The 20,855-nt window shown below is 43.8% G+C and overlaps 1 protein-coding gene across 2 annotated transcripts; it reads right to left on the bottom strand.

Annotated features, from left to right (window-relative positions):
* Positions 1-10,993: 10,993 nt before the first annotated feature.
* On the bottom strand, positions 10,994-20,374 carry LOC102749979 (serpin B9). Of its 2 annotated transcripts, XR_014147578.1 has the most exons (5): positions 20,263-20,374; positions 18,618-18,760; positions 16,904-17,059; positions 11,999-15,659; positions 10,994-11,165 (listed from the first exon to the last, which is right to left on the bottom strand). XR_014147578.1 is itself a non-coding variant. In XM_081827775.1 (4 exons), exons 2-4 carry the CDS (start codon positions 18,651-18,653, stop codon positions 15,255-15,257), a joined length of 597 nt encoding a protein of 198 aa, XP_081683901.1. In that variant the 5' UTR covers positions 18,654-18,760; positions 20,263-20,374; the 3' UTR covers positions 10,994-15,254. The 2 variants fall into 2 exon arrangements, 1 of the variants encoding a protein (XP_081683901.1); XM_081827775.1 differs by having other exon boundaries at positions 10,994-15,659.
* Positions 20,375-20,855: the final 481 nt, after the last annotated feature.

Here is a 20,855-nt window from a genome sequence, read left to right as displayed (position 1 = left end):
ATAAATTCCAAAATAGATTAATATAAAAAATAAAACTATTAATGGGGCACCCGGGTGGCTCAGTGGTTAAGCGTCTGCCTTCGGCTCAGGTCATGATCCCAGGGTCCTGGGATCGAGCCCCGCATCTGGCTCCCTGCTCCGCGGCGAGCCTGCTTCTCCCTCTCCCACCCCCCCTGCTTGTGTTCCCTCTCTCGCTATGTCTCTGTCAAAAAATAAATAAAAACTCTTTAAAAAAAAATAAACTATTAAAACTCTAAAGAAAAATATAGGTGAATATTTATATAATTTTAGCGCCAAGAAGGCTTTCTATGCATGACAGTATAAGAGAGGGAGAAGGTATAAAGAAAAGGTGATTAAGACTGACTGTGAAAATAAAAAGCTGCCATAGAAATGTATTTATGGACATTGAACAAAGCGTATGTGATATTTAGTTAAGTGAAATGTGTAAGTAGGACATCACTAGCTGATTTAGGGGCTAAATTCATAAAGTTCCAGAAATTGTTTATTTTGTGTATCTTTTCTTCTCCCAATCCTGTTTTAGCTGAAATCAACGGAGTATCAACAATAATCTTGCTCGCGGGACATGGTACAAGAATGATCTCTTCTTAAGGTAGCGGGAGGGGAAGAATGAAGCGGGGGAAATCGGAGGGGTGGACGAACCATGAGAGACGATGGACTCTGAAAAACAGGCTGGGGGTTCTAGAGGGGAGGGGGGTGAGAGGATGGGCTAGCCTGGTGGTGGGTATTGAGGAGGGCACATTCTGCATGGAGCACTGGGTGTTATGCACAAACAATGAATCATGGAACACTTCATCTAGAACTAATGATGTAATGTATGGGGATTAACATAAGAATAAAAAAAAAAAAAGAATGATCTCTTCTTTTTCAATGTCTCAGAAAATAAAGGAGCTGGGGTATTCAGAGAGGCTGTTCTTGATTTAAAGAGTTTTAAGGGCGCCTGGGTGGCTCAGTCGGTTGAGCGACTGCCTTCGGCTCAGGTCATGATCCCAGGGTCCTGGGATCGAGTCCCACATCGGGCTCCCTGCTCTGCGGGGAGCCTGCTTCTCCCTCTCCCACTTCTCCTGCTTGTGTTCCCTCTCTCGCTGTGTCTCTCTCTGTCAAATAAATAAATAAAATCTTTAAAAAAAAAAAACATAAAGAGTTTTAAGAGACATAACAATAAAATTTGAAGACGAACCCTTGAATGAATTCTCATGAGGAGAAAAGAGCTGTAAAAGACATTTCCAGGGATGCCTGGGTGCAGTCGATTGAGCGACCGACTCTTGATTTCAGCTCAGGTCATGATCTCAGGGTCCTGGGATCAAGCCCCACATCTTTGGGCTCTGCACTCAGTGGGGAGTCTGCTTGAGGATTCTCTCTCTCCCTCTGCCCCTCTCCCTGGTCTCACTCTCACTCTCTCTCTCTCAAATAAATAAATAAATCTTAAAAAAAAAAAAAGATATTTCCAGGACCACAGGGAAATTTGAATGTGGATTGGATATGAGGAAATAATTTTTCATTTGATAAGTGGTATTATAATTACATAGGAAAATGTCTTTTTTTAAAAAAAGATTTTATTTATTTATTTGAGAGAGAGTGCACAGGCAGGGGGAGAGGCAGAGGGAGAGGGAGAAGCAGGCTCCCCGCTGAGCAGGGAGCCAGAAGTGGGGTTTGATCCCAGGACCCTGGGATCATGACCTGGGCCCAAGGCAGATGCTTAACCAACTGAGCCACCCAGGTACCCGGAAAATATCTTCTTTAAAAAAAAGAAATGCATACCAAAGTATTTAGGAGTAAAAGTCATAATGTATTCATTGATTTTTTTTTAAGGCAATGTCTGATCCACTGTTAAGACCATCTACTAAGTTTTTTATTTCAGGTTTTTCAATTCTAGAATTTTCTTTCTCATGTATGTGTGTGTATATGTGTGTGTTTTAGTATCTATTTCTCTATTAGGTTTTCACATCTGTTCATTCATTATGCCATGTATTCCTTAAATCCTTTAACATATTTATAATAGTTACATTGCAATCTTTGGCTGTTAATTTCAACATTTGCACCATTTTTGTGTCTGTTTCTCTTGACTGCTTTTTTTCCCTGGTTATGGGTCATATTTACTTACACTCTGATATAATTAGTAATGTTTTACTCTATGCTGGACATTGTGGTTTATGTTGCCTTCCTTTAAATAGAGTTGAGTTTTGTTCTTACTTGGTGGCTCAGTTTGATGCTGCTGAGGTTACGTTTTGTTAGGGAGGGTCTAGAGTAGCCCTTTTTCTTGGGCTACTAGTCCTAGTCCTAAGACCTGAGCTTCCTGGACTCTCAATCAGATGCCCACATTGCTCAGCAGGGGTTTCTTAACTCTCTAAGGTCAGAAACCTAACAATGCAGTCTGACTGCATTGCAGCACCATGCGATCTGGAATCTTGGTTCAGCCCTCATGACCCAGTCTGTTCTCTGCCCAGTCTCACAGAATCTCATCTCATCTTGCAGTTCAGTATTCAGACAAAGATGCCAGGAAACTTCTCTGCATGTTTTGGGAGCTACATTTCTGTGTTTCTCTCTTTTCTGTGGCACCATGTCCTGCAATTGCAACTTGCTCCAGCAACCTCAGACTCTGATCTTTGTTCGTTCTACCCAGTGAGACTACTCCTTTCTGTTTGGGCTCCTCTTCCCTGTGCTACAGTTTGGAAAGTGACTCAGGTAGAATATAGACCTCATCACATGTGTTGCCCATCTTTCAAAGATCACAGCCTTGCACTGTCCACCCAATTCCTGAAAGCAGCTAGTTCATACATATTGTTCAGTTTCATGGTTAATTACAATGGGAAGTCAAGTCCAATACTTGTAACTCCATCTTGCCTAGAACTAGAAGTGACATCAACTTGCTTATTAATCTCTGAACTTCAGGTTCACCAACACCTGTGGCATGAGGCATTGGGCTAGATCAGTGGTTCTCAAACATTAGCACCACCTGGAGGGGCTTCATCCTCAGAATTACTGAGGTCTGGTGTGGGGGTATACAAGAATTTACATTTTGGGGTGCCTGAGTTGTTCAGTCGGTTAAGTGTCCAACTCTTGATTTCAGCTCAGGTCATGATCTCAGGGTTGTGGGATTGAGCCCTGCATTGGGCTCCACACTCAGCATGGAGTCTGCTTATCCCTCTCCCTCTGCTCCTACCCCTGCTCATGTGTGCTCCACCTCTCTCTCTCAAATAAATAAATAAATAAATAAATAATCTTTTTTAAAAAGAGAATGTACATTTCTAACAAATTTCCGGGTGTTTGCAATGTTGCTTATACAAGACCACACTCTGGAGAACCACTGGGCTAGATCTATATGTTTCAACCTTGGTAATACATAAAGGTTTTTTAAAAATACCAATGCTGAGGCACCAACCTAAAAAAATTCCCAGTGGAAGCTAGGCTTGGGATGTTTTTGTTTTTTTTTTTTAAGGATTTTTATTTATTTATTTGACAGAGAGAGAGAGACACAGCGAGAGAGGGAACACAAGCAGGGGGAGTAGGAGAGGGAGAAGCAGGCTTCCTGTTGAGCAGGGAGTCCGATGCGGGGCTCGATCCCAGGACCCTGAGATCATGACCCGAGCCAAAGGCAGACACTTAACGACTGAGCCACCCAGGCGCCCCGGGATGTTTTTGTTTTAATAGTAGACCTGTCTTTAGAACTGTTCCATCCATCCTCACTCATCCAGGAGGCCAAGGAGAACTAATTTTATGTGCAAACTTCAATGTGTACATCATTATTTTCTTTTCATTGATTTAATTACATTGATTGTTAAAACCACATTTATGATAAAAATTCAAACACTGCAAAGGAGTACACTGAAAAGGCCTAGATAGGATGAGTAGTTCCCCAGGAGATTTTCCTATGTGGCCAATGTGGAGAACCCCTAGGCTAGATGTTTCTAGTGGCCATTCCAGTGCTGACTTTCTAGAAATCCATGATATACAGAGGGGAACTTGCAAAGCAATGGAGGGACAATGACATTATTCACCTGGGGAAGGAAAGCAAGATGGCAGGACAAGGAAGTCTTGCCAAGTAGAATTCCCAGTTCCAAAAGATGGGACACATGAGCACCCCAGCAGAGATGACATCCAAGAGAGGACTCTCAAAACGGCACCAATTTGAATTAGGCAAAAGGTCCTCACACTCTTAAAGCTGTACATCTGGCGTATAATTCTCCCCATATTCAGAACTATTTCTCAGTCCAGGCAACACTTTCTCCACCTACAATATGGGTTTTCAGTGTAAAAGTTAGGTTTATTCTCTTGAATAAACTCTTATGCAGTTACAGAAACTTTTTTTTTTTTTAAAGATTTTCTTTATTTATTTGACAGAGAGAGAGAGAGGGAGAGCACAAGTAGGCAGAGAGTCAAGCAGAGGGTGAGGGAGAAGCAGGCTCCCCGCAGAGCAGGGAGCCCGATGTGGGGCTCGATCCCAGGACCCTGGGATCACGACCTGAGCCGAAGGCAGATGCTTAACGACTGAGCCACCCAGGCGCCCTACAGAAACTTTTTGAACTAGAAAAATCTTCAGGTATTACAGAGTCAATATTTTTATGGCTAAGATACACATTAACAGTTTAGAAAGCACTTTCACATACATATTTCATTAGTTTACAGATGTTCTGTGTTTTGTGAATACAAGCCAAGCTGATACTATCTGCCTTTTATAAGGTTCTGAAAAGTTATGTGGCTTAGGAAAGGTTCCTTAGTGGATCAGAGGCACAGCCTGGATTTGAAAGCTGATTGACTCGCTCCAAGCCCAGGGCCTTCCCACAAAACACCTCTGGAGTTTATGTGAAAAGTGAGCCATGGAGGAAGTTATCACAGATCTTCAAGGTCCTACCACATTTTTCACTTCCTTTCCCATTCCAACAGCACCAGCAGAAGTCCTCATGAGCAGCTCTATGATGGTGTGGAAAAAAAACAATGTTTGATTGTATCAGTCAGGATAGGCTTGGTTACACTTTGGTAACAAATAATCGCTCAAATCTCAGTGGCTTAAAATAACAAAGAGTCATTTAATCTTCAGGCTGTATGTCCATTATGGATAGGCAGGGGCACTGAGGGTCCCAGGCCAGTGGGGTAACCATCATCTCAAATGCTGCTGACGCCATGCTAGAGCGACACGAATTCTAGCGGACCTCGAACTGTCAGTTAATATTCCTGTGTGTGTCCCTTCTACACATAACCCAGTGGCCTTAGAACGGGTCATGTGGCCCCACAAGGGAGCCAGAAAAAAAACAATCCTGCCAAGTGCAAGAAGGGAGGAAACCCAGAAACTTTTGGCACATGATTCTAACGACTACAACACAATTCCTCCTCCTCCATCTGCCGTGGAGACCTCTGGGCATTTGGACAGCAGTGTTTCCCTTTGCCCCCAGGAAAAGCATGGCCGAAGCAGAGGAGACATTCGGGAGAGAGGTGGGGAAAGCCACATTGTGTGAAGGGTTTTCTTCATATAGTTTCTTTAAACGATGGATAGCAAAGTTGCCATTTGCTTGAGAGGGCATCCGTGGTGGGGGGTCTGGAACCAGAGCACAGAGAGAAATGTATTTTGTGTGCTTGACAGTTCGCTGTCCTCAAGGACAGGTGGCTTCTCAAGCAGAGTGTTCAAGGGGTTGGAGGGGAGGAGAAGCTTGGCTGCTGTACAGCCCAAGGAAGTGGCAGGGCTGGGGGGGTGCTTGAGCAGCTGCCTCTTCTCTTTTCTCCTCACTCTCCCTCAGAGGACTCTGCAAAGCAGGGTGATGGCCCGGCGAGGCTGGGCAGCAGCGAAGCGGGAGGTTATGCTTGCCAAGGGAGGGAGCCATGCCAATGGCAGCTCCCAGCCGCCATCTGACAGGGAGGAGGGAGGGCCTGTCAGACCTGAATCACCACTCCCCGTTAGCCCCTTCACTCGCACTCACGCTTCTCCCCTGCCCGTCCACCACTCATGGCCTTCCCTTACGCTGCCTCTGGTTGTCCAAGGATGGCCCCTACAGAGCCCCAGGTCAGCAAACCCCTCCCCCAGACCCTGCCTTCATTAATAAACGCCTGTCTCTTCATCATTCCACTGCTTTTCTTCACCATCTGCCCATAAAAGGTTTCAATCCCCATTTTCTGTGGCCTTAATTATGCCTCAGGAAGAGAACAATCTGATTAACTTGAAACAGTCACAGAAGCCAACATTCATCAAGCTCTTACTGTCAGTCGCCTATTGTCCCAAGTGTATCACAACCCTAATCCTTTGAGACAGGCATCCTTACAGATGAGGAAATCAGGCTGGAGAACTGCACTCACTTACTTAAGAGAGTCCAGTCAGTAGGTGGCACAATAAGGGTCACACCCAGGCTGCACAGGTGTGGAACTCAGCAGCCTAACCACTGTGCTGCCTTTGGGCTCCGCTAATTTCTATGACTGATCAAAGCACACCCAGCGGATCTTGATTTCGGAAATTTCAGGCAACTCAGGGGCAGTTTTGCTTGGCCCCCAGCCAGAGCACTCCCAGACCAGGGTCTTCTGATGGACACCAGAGGATCCTCCTGCCATGCCAAGGCCCTCCTCTCCTTGCCCTAGGTAAGTCCAGAACCCAGTCCCAATTGTTGTCCTTGCAGGACTTGAGTCCCTCCCAGCGCTTGCCGCCAAAGCCATCCCGGCTTTGATGACCTAGATGCCTGCCTGGGAGCTCTGCTTCCCCAAGGTCTGGCCTGAGAGGAGCGGAGCGCTCTCCTTGGACCCCAAACCTGGGCTACCATCTTCGGCTTACCTCTGGAAGGCCCCACTGACCAAGGAGAGGGTGCTTACTAGGTAGTGGAGGGGGGGCGGGTCGGTCACAGAACTGATCTGTGACAGCGGGCAGGCCCCAGGGTGGTGGTGAGAATATCCTGGGCAGTGGCCAATCAGAGTAAATGCTGGCCAAACACAACCAATGAGGCCATATTGCTGCATACTTGTTAAAGATTAGCCTCATCAGGCTTCTGCCCAAGTCAATGACTAATTCCAGGTCCCACACGGTCAGTATCTAAAATCAGTGCTCATATAAGGGCATATAACGTCCTGGCTCTCAGAGCCTTCCCTCCTGACCCTTCCCAGCTTCTCTCTGAAGAGGAATCAAAAGCCTTGGCCTTAAGAAAACGGACACTGAGGTCTTGTCCCCGCGAGTGCAACTGTAGTTACTAAACAACGCAGCCCTGTTTTCTAATCCTAGGCACACACGAGATGCCTGGATCCTGGTGGTCCTTCCTTGTCCTCTCCCAAAGCCAAAGTGACTCCCCTCGAGCCCTAGGGCTCTCCAGGGACACACACAGAAGCCAGCGAACCGCTGAGACGCATATCAACCCCACCGCTTCCCCTTCCTCCCTCCTAAAGCGTCTCGCAGCCCTTGCTCCTCCTCTTCCGGTTCCAGCGATTGGGCCTCCGCGGGCGGGAGGAGGGGAGTGGGGGAGGAGGGGAGGGGAAAGTCTGGGGGAGGCGGGGCCTGGAGGGCCGGGGCAGGGCCATTCGGACCCGGAGGGGCGGGGCGGGGCGGGGCGGGAGCGGTCGGACCCGGAGGGGCGGGGCGGGGCTTCGCTGGACAGCCTGAAACCTGGTGCACTCCGCAGAGCGGCTGTCCACCATCCCAGCACCCCGAGCTCTGGACCAACCTGACTTCACTCCCGGCAGTTCCTACACCGAATACCGCTTCATCCTGTCTACCCGGGCCGGAGGTCCCAGGGTGGTGGCGCAAGGTCTGGGGCATCAATAAGCCATCCTTCCTTGCAGAGATCAGAGATCCTCACCCTCCAGCCCGCTTCGCCTGAAACTTCCGGCAATAGAGCCTCCTTAATGTTTAAATAAGGACAAAACACTGACAACTCAACGTGTCCACTGTGGAACAGCTAAGCTGCTGGGAGGGCATCTGGGCAAGGCTAGTGAACAGGGAGTCCATGCATCTTGGAGTCGGGGTGCGTGCTTTTCACAGAGGCTCTGCCACGGTCCCTTCTGACTTTGCAGTCTGAGAGCTCTGGCTTCATTTCCCTTGCCAGCTTTCAACTACCTAAGTGAACTAGTTGCTTAACTTCTCTGAAGCTCAGTTTTCTTATCAATATTTACCTGCCCAGGTTGCTGTGAGGACTAAGTAAAGTAATGCACGTGCAGTGCCTAGCACAGTCTCTGGTGCATAGCAGGATTTCACAAATGCTAACTCCTCCTTCCCCCAAAAAAGGAAGGGATTACTAGATCTCGTTTTTCTCTGCCTCATAGTTTTTCAGGGGAGTCCACCTCTCCTTGGGGGCTTAGGCTATGCTGATGTCATCTTTGCCTGGTTGTCGAGAAGAGATCCAGAAACAGGCTTGGGGACTGTTGGAGCGGGAAGTCTTGTCCAAATGGACTTCCTTATTGCGCAGCCCTGGAAGGTCAGGGCCTGGCCCCCACAGCAGGTAGTGAGGAGGGAGGTATTAGGATTCAGCCTTCCCACTTGAGGACTAGCATCATGGTCCGGGACTGGAAACTTCCACTCTTCCTGCCCACATTATACAAACGACCTTAGCTCCTGAGACGTTGGAGAAGCAGCCCAAACCCCGGAGAACAAAGAAGAAAGGCCATTGGTCCCTGCAGTCACCACTCCCTTTTAGAAACTTGGCAATATCACCAAGTGCTTTTGACCTTCACTGTTGTGTGACCCAGCTCTGTGAACCTTATCCACCCTCACATCACAATCAAATTGCTCTCTCATTTTATGGGCCAGGAGCTGAGCCCAGAGAGGCCATGCAACTCTAGTTTGGCCCATTTTGGTTTGTTGGGATCAATATTTGCACTCCCTGCATGTTTCTCCTGGGCAATATCCAAATGTCTGGCATATCCAGGGGACATGAGTCAAGCCCACTTACAGAGTTTCTATCTCTATCTCGATCCATCTGTCTCTTGCCTCTCTCCTCTCTCTCTGCATGAGCCAAACTCACTCAACAGGCTCTGTCTTCCCCTGCTTCCCCCATGCACAGGGGTTGGGGGAGTGGGTCCTAGCACACCATATCTCTCTGAGGAAGAATCTCTCACAAATACCCTTTCAAAAGCTTCTCTCTAATCCCTCTTACCTGGGAGAGGTCTAGAGATCTGGGTGATGTCCTCGGGGAAAGACATCAGTCACACATTCCACCAGAAGGTAACTTCCCCTCCCTGCACCTTACCCGAACCGCCCGTAATTCACTGCAGCTCAGCACAGTGCCCTAGCCAGTGAGGCTGATGAGGAACCATGAAACCTTAAGTGACCCTCAGACACCAGGTCTGTAGAAGACCTGACTGAAGACACTGCTGTCCCGTGAGCTTTTACAAACATGAGGGCTCCTTCTGTCTTGGCCAGAGTGCTGAGTTCCAAAAGCGCCCTCTTTTCAGCCTTTAAAGCATCCTTGACTTTTTCCTCTTGGCAAACTACTCATGGAATTTCTGATTGCTCCCTTGCCTGGCTAGTTAATGACCTCAGCTCTGACATTTTTTAGCCCTGTTGGTGTTTGTTTTAGCCTTGGACATCTACTATGTTTGTGTTTCAGGCAAAACTAAAAGATTCCCATGGTCGTATCCTGTTAGAACACGTTTCAGAAAAAATAGTGTTTCTGTTTCCCTTGACAGCCAAGGATTAGAAAGTTGAAATGCTCTCTCTAATCTCACAAAACCCAGACTATGTACCGGGCTTGTGTGATTGGTGGTGTTCAAGCAGCGCCAGCTTCAGCAGCATGGGACCTGTGGATTTGCAAAAGGCCCCGCGCTCGCAAATGCCCTGTCCCTGATTCGATACTGTCCTGAAATTCAAACGAGGGACCTCATTTTCCTTTGTAGTAGGGCCTCATAAATTGTGTAGCTGGTGCTAGGTGCTGGGTGCTGGGGAGACAACTGTGGGACAACTCCTGCCCTCCAGGACTTTACAATCTTGGGCAGGTGGGTGAATAGTTCATTTATATTCAGTGTACCAAAAGCTTCAGCTTCAAAGAATTAAACACACAGGTGGAGTATTTCACCCACAAGGATTAGTGAGTATTAGCTGCTGATGGAGGGTTTGAGGCTGGGGGAGGTGAATGGGGGGGAGGGATGGGTAAGAAGGGTTTCAAGGTAGAATGTGGAAAGCGTGAAGCCCCAGAGGAAAGACAGAGCATGGAATCAATCTATCATCAGGAAGCTGTAAATAGTTTAGTCAGGCTAGAGCTGAGGATTGTCCTTGGAGAAAGGCAAAGGATGGACAGGAGAGTGGGTTAAATTAGGAAGTGTCTTGTATTAGCCTGCTCAGACTGCCATAATCAAATACGGCAGACTGGGTGGCTTATACAACAGACATTTCTCACAGTTCTGGAGGCTTTAAGTCAGAGATCAAGATGTCAGCAGGGCAGGTTTCTCCTGAGGCCTCTCTCCGTGGCTTGCGGATGGCCACCTTCTCACCGTGGCATTTTCTCTGAGCTTGTTTGCCCTAGTATCTCTTCTTTTTTTTTAAAGACTTCGTCAGACAGAGAGCGAGAGCACAAGCAGGGGGAGCGGCAGACAGAGGGAGAGGGAGAAGGAGACTCCCCACTGAGCAATGAGCCAGATGCGGGACTCGATCCCAGGACCCTGGGATCATGACCTGAGTTGAAGGCAGACACTTAACCCACTGAGCCACCCAGGCCCTCTTCTTTTTATAAGGAGATTAGGATCATACCCTTCTGACCGTATTTAAGTTTAATTACTTCCTTAAAGGCTCTATGTCTCAACATAATCACATTCTGAGGTACTGGGGAGGGGGGTGTGGGCATTGACATGTACATTTGGAGGGAACACAACCCAGTTCCTTACTGGTTAGCTCTATGCGGGCGTTTAATCTTTATCTTAAAAGTCGTGTGAAACCACTCCTCCTCATCCACACAACCCTAGGGAATATATGAGCAAAGTATATGAAGTCAGCTCACAGAACAGGAAATAAAGCTTTGAAAAATAATTAAAAAAAAAAAGCTGGAAATGAACCTTATTCATGAAAAGAGGAAGATACATGTTTGACTGACATTCTTATTAAAATTTATTCTAAAAGCCAAGAATAAAATATTTTAAAGCTGTTTATGTAGATTTTATTTCAGTTTCAATACCGTGTCACTCAGAATTACACATGTGGTTATATCCTGGAGTTCTTCCTTTGAATTATGTGCAGATCACAGGATTAGATTTTCCTAGTTGAAACATTAAATAATATTGAAACACAGAGAGTAAAAACTGGAAGTTTTCCTCCCATTCCCCCTCAAAACCTTTCCCAGAGATAACCTCTGTTAAAGGTGAAGGCTTAGCCTTTTAAACCTTTTCCCAGAGACTCACATATGTGAATTTACGTGTAGACATACAGGGTCTGTTCACATAAATGCGTGCATCATGTAGGCACGTTGTACTGAAAGCTGTATTTTTCACTTAATTTGTTTTCATGACCTTTTTCAGGAACTGCATATAGACCCTTCACAATTTAAAAAAATGTTCTGCAGAGTATTGCATAATATAAATGAATTAAATTCTTCTATTGCGGAAAAAATAAAATTCAGTTAAATTGTAAGGCACCCAGTCGGTGTCCCTGAGAAGCGGAGAACTGCTTGGTGTGGAAAAACCCACACAACTGGGGTCAAAAGTATTTAGTAGGAGGAGGGAGAAATGATGTTTCTCTTTAGTATGTACTAAACTTCGTTTGCTTATATGCCACCCATAACCAAATGAGGGAAAATGCTCTCACTACAATTATTATAATGACAATAAAACTTAGAAATACCATAACAAGAAAAACAAAACTATGTCTCTCTCTCTCTGTCTATATATATATATACATAAATATATATAGAGAGAGGGAGATAAAAAAGATTTGAATAAATGGAGACTCCTCACATTTCCCGAGCAAGACTAAACCCTGTAAATAGATTAATTTATCCCCAAATTTATATGTTTAATGTCACACTAATCCCTCCAAAAAATACCAAAGTTAAAAACATTATTTTGAGTATTGCAAAATTATTCTGACGTTCACCTTGAAGAATGAAGATGAGAAAATCACCGTGAACACTGGGGAAAAACAGATTATTTACAATTAATGTTGAGAAGTTGGCCATTTGTAAATAAATACAATTATATTTTCTCCTGAATGTCAACAACACAGAAACAAATTTCAGATGGATTAAATAGTTAAATCAATTAAAAACATAACAGTTTAGAAGAAAATATAGGTGCCGTGCTGGCTTCAATGGGAAAGTATTTCTAAGAATTGAAAGCAGTGTCAAAAATCACTACGGAAGAAAACCTAGATTTGACTATAGGGATAAAAAAACTGTTCATTAATAAAACATCATAGCAAAATTTATGAAAAGTTTCTCACCAATAAAAAGAAATACAATAGGTGTGTATCCTTGTATAATATATACTGCAGAGATTTTTAATCTACATAAGTAAAACTTATAAGTTGTTAAACTAGATATATATATACACATATATATGTATTTTTTATTCAGTATCATCTATCCGTAAGACTGAATGTACACCTACTTTGTACTTTAGTCTAACTCTTACATAGTGTCACAAAGTATGCGCACACCTTCATTATTCCCACTGAGATGGACACTTAGGTAGCTTCCAATTCATTGCCAACATAAAAGAAGTTGCAGTGAACCCCCTCGTGCCCGTACCTCTGGGGACCTGTGCAATGACATCACTGGGCCACACACCCCGAAATGAGCTGCTGGAGCCCAGAGCAGACACCAATTGAGTTCACTGCCAGATTGCTTCCTATCTGAGCCATATTGGTTCTTATTCCCACAAGTGCTCCTAAATTTCCCTACTTCCTGGCTGATGCTGCACGGTGTCCAACTTTCTGACACCAATCCGATGGATGTTGAGCAGTATCTCATGGTATTTTATTTGTATTTTTCTGATTACTGACTGCCTTGTTCTCTTTGATTTGCAGGAGTTCTTTGTATACCCTAGTGTTAATTCCTTACTGATTTTTTATAATATTTTCTTTCAGTCTGGTTGTGGATTCCATTCATGGAATGGATTTGATATATATATGCCAGCTGTATAATTTTTCACCTTATCACTTGTTTAGATATTATTTTTTATCTATTATCAACATCCTTTTGCAATTCAAAAGCAATTATAGGTGTTGAGACAACTGATATCCCATATGCAAAAAAATTAAGTTGGACCCCTACCTCACATCATATACATCAAAATGGATTAACGTTCTAAATGTAAGAGCTAAAATCATAAAAGTCTTATGAAAAAAATAGTTGTAAATTTTCGTGACTTTGGATTTGGCAAAGGATTCTTACATATGATACCATAAGTGAGTAACAAAAGAAAAAGTAGATAAACTGGACTTCACTGAAATTAAAAACCTTTGTGGATCAAAGGACATTATCAAGAAAGGGAAAATATAACCTAAGCAATGGGAGAGAATATTTGCAAACTATGTATCTGATAAGGGTCTTGTATCCAGTATATATAAATAACTCCTACAACTTCACAACAAAAAGACAACCCAATGAAAAAATGAACAAAGCACTTGAATAGACTTATCTCCAAAGAAGATATGCAAATGGCCAGTAAGCACATAAAAAGATGCTCAACACTATTAGTCATAGGAAAATGCAAATAAAACACACAATGAGATTTCACTTCCTACCCACTTAGAGACGCCATCATTTTTCTATAAAAAGAGGGGTGGGAAATAACAAGTGTTCATAAGGATATGAAGAAACTGGAACCCTTCTACAACAGCTATCCAAACAAATACATGTACGTGCATGTTTGTAGAAGGATTACTCATAAATAGCAAAAAGATGGAAACAAATCAAATGTCCACCAATGAATGAGTGGATAAACAAATCTTATGCTACAGCTATATGGTGGAATATTATTCAATCATAAAAAGAGATGAAGCACATGCCACAACATGAATGAACGTGTCATGCTGAGTAAAAGCCAAAAACAAAAGGTCGCATGTTATATAATTCATTTATATAAACTATCCAGAGTAGGTAAATCCATAGAGGTAGAAAGCAGATTGGCAGTTGCCAGGAGTTGGATTGGGGGTGGGGGGAGTAACTGCACAGGGTTTTCCTTTGGGGTGATGAACATTTTTTGGAACTAGATAAAGGTGGTGGTTGCACAACATTTTTTTTTTTTTTTTTGGTTGCACAACATTTTTAATGTACTAAGACCACTGCATTGTTCGCTTTAAAATGGTTAATTTTATGCTATGTGAATTTTACCTCAATAACAAATTCTTTAAAAAGGCCCCAGTAATGTCACTGATATCTAATCACTTTTTTAAAAAATTACAGAGCTCATCTATGATCAAATTACTTACCACTGCACTGTACACGGCACATAGACATGTAAAATATAGTCCCACCCCCTGAGGAATTTAAGGTCTAGTTGGAGAACACAGATGATTAATAAATAAAGCAACCGCCATAAGAGAAATGCCCTCCCTCAGTATGCAATGAAGAGTTCAAAGATGCACACCTGCTGATGTAGAAAAGGAAAAATTTTCCTGGAGATGACATTGGAAATGAACTTTTAAGAGTTGAGCGGAATTTTTGTTAGAGTTGGAGGTGAAGAAAATACAAGAACAGAAGGAAAGGGGATCCCTATGAGGAGATCACATGATAAGTTTAAGGACATGACCTCGTCCAACCTGTCATAAAAGCTACTCTGGCCTGAGTATTAAAGACCAGGTGTCAAAAGACCATGACTCCGCCCCCTTCGTCTCCAATGCCTGATGCCCTGCTTGCCACCTACTTAGTGAGGCATGAATGTCAAAGATAAAATAAAAATGTGCATTAAAGAAGCTTTCTAAAAAGCCCATGCACCAGGCAGACTATAAAATAATAGCCTCAGCTAGCAGCATTTATTACTACTGAAACAGGCTAAGGCAAGTATGCAACCAGATTTGAGGTACAAGGCAGAACACAGTGTCACTAGAATGAATTACAAGTGGAATGAGAGGGGAGTAAGTCTGGGGCCATCTAGGGAAACTTCGCATTCCATCCTATCGGATTCGGACTGCACTTTAAATAATACAGGGAATCATTAAGGTCTCTTGTCCCATGAACTTGGCTAAGTAGGGCAAATGAGTGGTCAGGATGGGGAGAGCTGGGTGTGGACAAGCATGGGATTGAGATGCTTGAGGCATCTGCCCTCACCTTTGCACTGTGCTTCGAAGGCCCATTTTCCGGGGCTGTGGAGCAGGGCAGGAGGACACAGAAAGAGGGGAATGCTCACCCTTATGGAGAGGAAAACCTGCCACAGAACAGAATAGTGTTGGCTGCATTGTGCCTAATGAAGAAAAGGAAGGGGTGGTCGGCGCAGAACGTGGGGCCAGAATCCATGCAACACTCCACAACCAAGATAGTTGACGCGGCCGCGGCCTCCGTGCCTTCCTCGTTCACCTCCACAAAACTCTTGTGCACAAACTTGGACAGACACAGATCTCTCTCGCCTGACATTGCCGAAAAGTCAGCCTCGTCCTCCCGAAAGGCATCAACCATTCCCAGACCCCGGAGCACAGATTCCATGTCATAATCCTCTTCCAGTTGAAATCTCGGAAGGAAAACTTCCACTTCGGTGCTCTGCATACGGTCTGGCTTGGTCCAGGCTCTGAATTTCTCCAAAGTGAGATTTTTTTCCACCTGAAGGACCAGAATTAAGACTTTAAAATTCATACTTCCATACGTAAGGCCACGCACACCCACGTACCCTTCCTTCTCTCGGAGATGGGTGGTGATTGTCCCATGGGACCAGGGACACCTTTCTGCGCCGGGAAATCCGTGAGATCTCAGACTTGTGCTATTCCAACCACGCTCCCTTGCCAAGCAGGCGGCACGGAGGCAGCCCCGAGGCATACAACGAGCGGCTGGTCCTCTCCTTACCCAACAGTATTCACGACACATCTTTCATCCTGACAACGCTCACTGCCCAGCTGACTGTGATTTTCTTTTTAACTGCGCTTATTTTTTGAAGATGAGGCGTTGCTGGTAAGAAAAACGACTGGAAAAGAAAGGGCTCTTGCTGGAGCAATTTGCCAGAGGTGCAATCCTGTGTACCTTCTGAAGAAGAGATGGCAGGTGGCAAGGACACACAGAGAGCCTCTGGCTGCAGCTCGGCTCACGCAGGCCCCTTAGGACACTGGGAGTGCTGTGTGCCCCTCGGCGCCTGGGCCTAGAAGCTCCTGGGCCATGGATGACTCTCACACTAGGCATGCATGCTGAAAGGAAGCAAAGTGAGTTGGGAGTGCCGTCTGGAGCTGTTTCTGGCTCTGCTCTCCTGAGTTTCGGGTTCTTGATATTTAAAATATAATGCGGGGTGCCCGGGCAACTCCGCTGGTTAAGTGTCTGCCTTCAGCTGGGTCATGAGCCCGCGCTGGACTCCCTGCTCAGCAGGGAGTCTGCTTCTCCTCTCCCTCTGCCTCTGCCTCTGCCCTACCCCCACTGTTCATGAGCAATCTCTCTCCCCCTCTCTCTCTCAAATAAATAAAATCTTAAAAAAAAATAAAGAAATAAAATATAATGCTAACAACGATTATGATAATAATAACGGATCATATTTATTCAGGGCTTATTATGTACCAGACAATGTGCTAAGCTTTTTACTCGAACCACCCCCATTTTATCCTCATAGTAACTCTCAGGCAGATGTTATCACCATCCCTGTTTTCCAGGTGGGAAAACAGAGTTAAGGAATTTGGCGAGATCACATAGATAATAATGGGAGAAGTAGGTCCTGAGTGACAGTTTGGTTCCAAAGCGCGAGAGCCTGAATACTGTGCTCTGTTTCCTGGTTGCCCACATCACTGACTCAAAAGGTAAACATAAATGTTCAAAGTGGTGCTTGAGTTCCAGCAAGAAGGACGCAAAGGGCGCCCTGGGGTTCTCACCAAGCTTAGATCTACGTTGTCGTCCGGGAGCAGAATGACCATGCTCAGCTCCTCACCCTCGTAGGGCAGCTCCAGGACCTGGGTCTGCACCTCTTTAATATAGGCAAGCTTAAACGTAGCTTCCTGAAACATCATCTGCACCGGCTTTTGCTCCTTCTGACGGGAAGAAACAGATGAGCACGGAATTAAAAACAGATTATTGTAAGAGGCAATAAAAATTTCCAAAAGAGCTATAATTGGCTCCAGGAGTGTTTTCAGCACCCATGATGGAAACGATATTCGTGTGCTAGTTCCGACTCTTTCCTATCATCGATACGAGGCATCTATGGTAAACAGATACGGCGCTAGCCTAGGAAAGGAGATGTTTTATTCAGCAAAATAAACGTGATACTCTGCATTTCCCACAGGAGGAAATCAGATTTTCCTCATGTAAAATATGCCTGGCAAATATATCTAAGGAAACAATATAATCAAATATAATGAAATAGAAAATTATTTCTATTTAACTGGAAAAAGTTTTTATGATAAAGAAGAAGAGACTGGGGCGCCTGGGTGGCTCAGTTGGTTAAGCGACTGCCTTCGGCTCAGGTCATGATCCTGGAGTCCCAGGATCGAGTCCCGCATCGGGCTCCCTGCTCGGCGGGGAGTCTGCTTCTCCCTCTGACCCTCCTCCCTCTCATGCTCTCTGTCTCTCATTCTCTCTCTCTCAAATAAATAAAATAAAATCTTTAAAAAAAAAAAAAATACAAAAAAAAAAAAAAGAAGAAGACACTGAAGAGTTTCACAGCAGTGTGACTGGTGGTGTAAAGAGCCCCTCAGGAAGCAGTCTGCCAGCAAGTAGAAAGAATTACATATCTCCTCCTGTATTTAAATGCAGTTGTTTCAGTTCTGATACTCTAATCCAAGGAAATGGTTTTCTAAAAACACAGAAGAGGTATATGCACGCAGAAGTTAATTGGACTACTATACTCATTAAAGTTTTAAAAGCTGATATGGATCAGCTATTCTAAAAATTAGAATTCTAAAATCATAGCTAGAAAAGTTCTCCTCCTTCCACTTTTGTAACTAGAGGGCTGATTATGTAAAGTACACCTTATGCCCCACCCCCCAAAAAAAGGTTTTACCTGTACAGTACAAGTTTCCTAATTGCATTAAAGTGGTATTTTTTTTTTTTAGGGGCTGGGAGATTTGGCAAGCTATTTTAATGCCCGCCTGAATTGAAGTTATACCTCAATATCAAGACTAACATCTTTGTCAGTTAGTTTTAATATTAGAAACTTATAAATACTAGATTAATAATGATTAACAATAATTCAAGTCTATACTTATTTTTTCAAGTATCTGACTAAAGAAATATTCACTCCTTCTATCCACTTGCCCAACACATACACATATCTCACTTCCTTAACACGTTTTTTGCTTTCTGTTAAGCAACTTAAGCTTAGAGGAAAAGTCTTAAGTTTCCAGAACTAGGTGGCAGCAATGAATGTAGGAGAAATTATCAGAGGCAGTAGGAATAGTAATAAAATGCAAAAAATCAGAGGCAGCAAATTATTTTTATTTCTCAGTTCTTTTCTCCTGAGTTTAAAACTTCATTCAAAAATGCGTTAAGTTTCAAAATTATTTCTAACCAATCATTTATGCTTTTACAAAGTTAACTTTTTCCATTCAATTTCTTCATGAAACTAGAAGGATTTTTGAAAGCTTCTCTCACCTGGTTTATTTTAAAAGGCATTTCCCTTGTGTACATTTTGTTGAACTGTTCATTCCACCTTCCTTTGAAGTAGATGGCATTGACAAGAACCAGCCTGGTGTTTGCATTGATTGAGTTACTCGGCAGTAAATCTCGAATTTTACCTTCCAGGAAAAGTAGAGAATATATTAAGTTGTTTTCATAAAAGTGTGATGAATAAATCGTAATAAGGCTATTGACAGATCCTCAGTTATTAATCAAGAACCAAACATTCTTTTCTTTTCCAAATTTGGTGAGTTTGGATTGCTATATGCAGAAATAGAAAAAAACAACACATACAAGTGGTTTTCATGGTCAGGTCATAAATGCTGTGGGAACACCCACAAAGTCCATGACGGTGAAAGGTTTCTAAATCACTCAAAGAGAAACACTACACTAGGTCGGACAGCAAGGCAAGCGGGAAACGAGAGACGGGCTGGGGGGGACTTAGGTTCTCTCAAGTGCTAAAACGGAGTGTTTGGTTTAATGCACCAAAGGTACAATGAGTGCTAACATTCCACAACTATGTCCACATGTCAGAGGCAGCCAGAATGAATGACTCAAAGGGGATATAGTTGACAATGGGCAGCATGGGTGCACTGAGGAGCTTCTGGAAGCATCTGGAAGAGATTTCACTATTTGATCCTCTAAACAAAATACCAGACATTCCTGGAAAAGGTAAGGTGGGCAAGTGAAAGATACTCCCTTCTTCCCTAGATATCAAGTTGTACCTTTCCAATGAACTAAGAGCATCCCTGCTAATTCCCTGCCTCCAGATGGCATAAGTAGCAAATATTACAAGAAGAAATGGTAGCAATAACTGCTAACTCTCTAAGGAGAGACAACCTCTTGTTCTCTATTGTCTGATTTATTGATAGAAATAGGAGTGTTCCTAGTGGTACTAAGTAGAGTTGGTGCAGAGGGTCCTGAATGGTTCGAACATCGTTGATCATGCGGGTCAAGATCAGAACACACCACTCTGTAAAACAGAAACGAGTAAGGCTCAACACCAAACAAAGGATGATTTCAGTCTAGAGAACTGATCAGCTGTGAGAGAGCATCTGCAGTTGGCCTACCAAATCTAGGCTTATCAAACCTAATTAAGGGAGTGTACGTGGAAGACATGAAAGAAGCAGCAGAATAAGTAAGCTTACTGTATAGGGTGAAGGTGGTGGTATGTGAGGTCCACAGAGAATTTCGAAGCCCAAGCGTATGTCTCAGAGATCTGACCGATAGCCTCCTTCCTACGGAGGTGATGAATTCCCCCAACATGTGAATGTTACAGGCCAAGTGAAAGTATGTTTCAGTGTACCTTATTAAACTGGAAATCCAGCCTATGACTTTCTTTGGATATTTGTATCAGTCTTTCTTGTCCCAGGAGAATGGACAAAATTAAGTCTCTGTGGTTGAAAACCTGAGCATCTGATCAGAACCCTGTGAGTCCATTAAGTTTCAAATACGCCAAGAAGCCCAGCCCATCAGCAGGCCTCTGCCCATCTGAAACACTCGTCAAATCAGAGCATCAGGAAAAGCAAGGGGAGGAAGAGGGAGGGGAGGAGAACCAGGGGAAAGATGAGAAGGCAGAGGGAGAAGGAAAAAGAAGGGGGTAATAACATGTAATTCTGACCTTCAGTCTTTTTTGAGACCCAAGTGTTGATGTGCTCCCTGCACTGCTCTGCATCACTGGCAAAGGAAAGCTGCTCCAGCTCAGCGTGGTAGAACCGAAGACAGGATTCCTTAAAGGCCTTTGAGGGAAAAAGGTTCAAATATGGCTATATTCCTAAATAAAGTTCAGGTTCCAAGAAAATTGGAATCTTACATACGTTTTATTAAAACGAGTATACATTTCTTAAAAGTGGTCATATCTCAGTCTACTAGGTACTAAAATATCAGAGTTTATAAATAGGTAAGTACTAAGCCCCGAATAACCAGAAATGGATAAGTGAATTTTAGAAGTAATCAATTTTTAAATAATTCAAGGCACAGTTATAGCATTATGATTTTTTAAAAAAATGTTTACCATAATTTTCAGTTCTCCAAGATCTTTCTTTCAGACTCCGTATTTTGATTACAACTTTTATTGTTCTGCTGACTCAACTTACCGAGAGGAATTCACAAGTCTTTTCTCCAAAGAGCCTGCTGGCCGTTCTGAGCAAGTACTGGGTGCCAGGTTTGTTCACTTCAGCAAGAAGTGACTGGAAACTCTGATGAATGTCTTTC

This window comes from Leptonychotes weddellii, chromosome 8, assembly GCF_054177405.1.
Source record: "Leptonychotes weddellii isolate Sample4059 chromosome 8, ASM5417740v2, whole genome shotgun sequence".
Classification (NCBI taxonomy): domain Eukaryota; kingdom Metazoa; phylum Chordata; class Mammalia; order Carnivora; family Phocidae; genus Leptonychotes; species Leptonychotes weddellii.
Note: the sequence above shows the minus strand (reverse complement) of the source record. Positions and strands in the feature narration are given on the sequence as shown.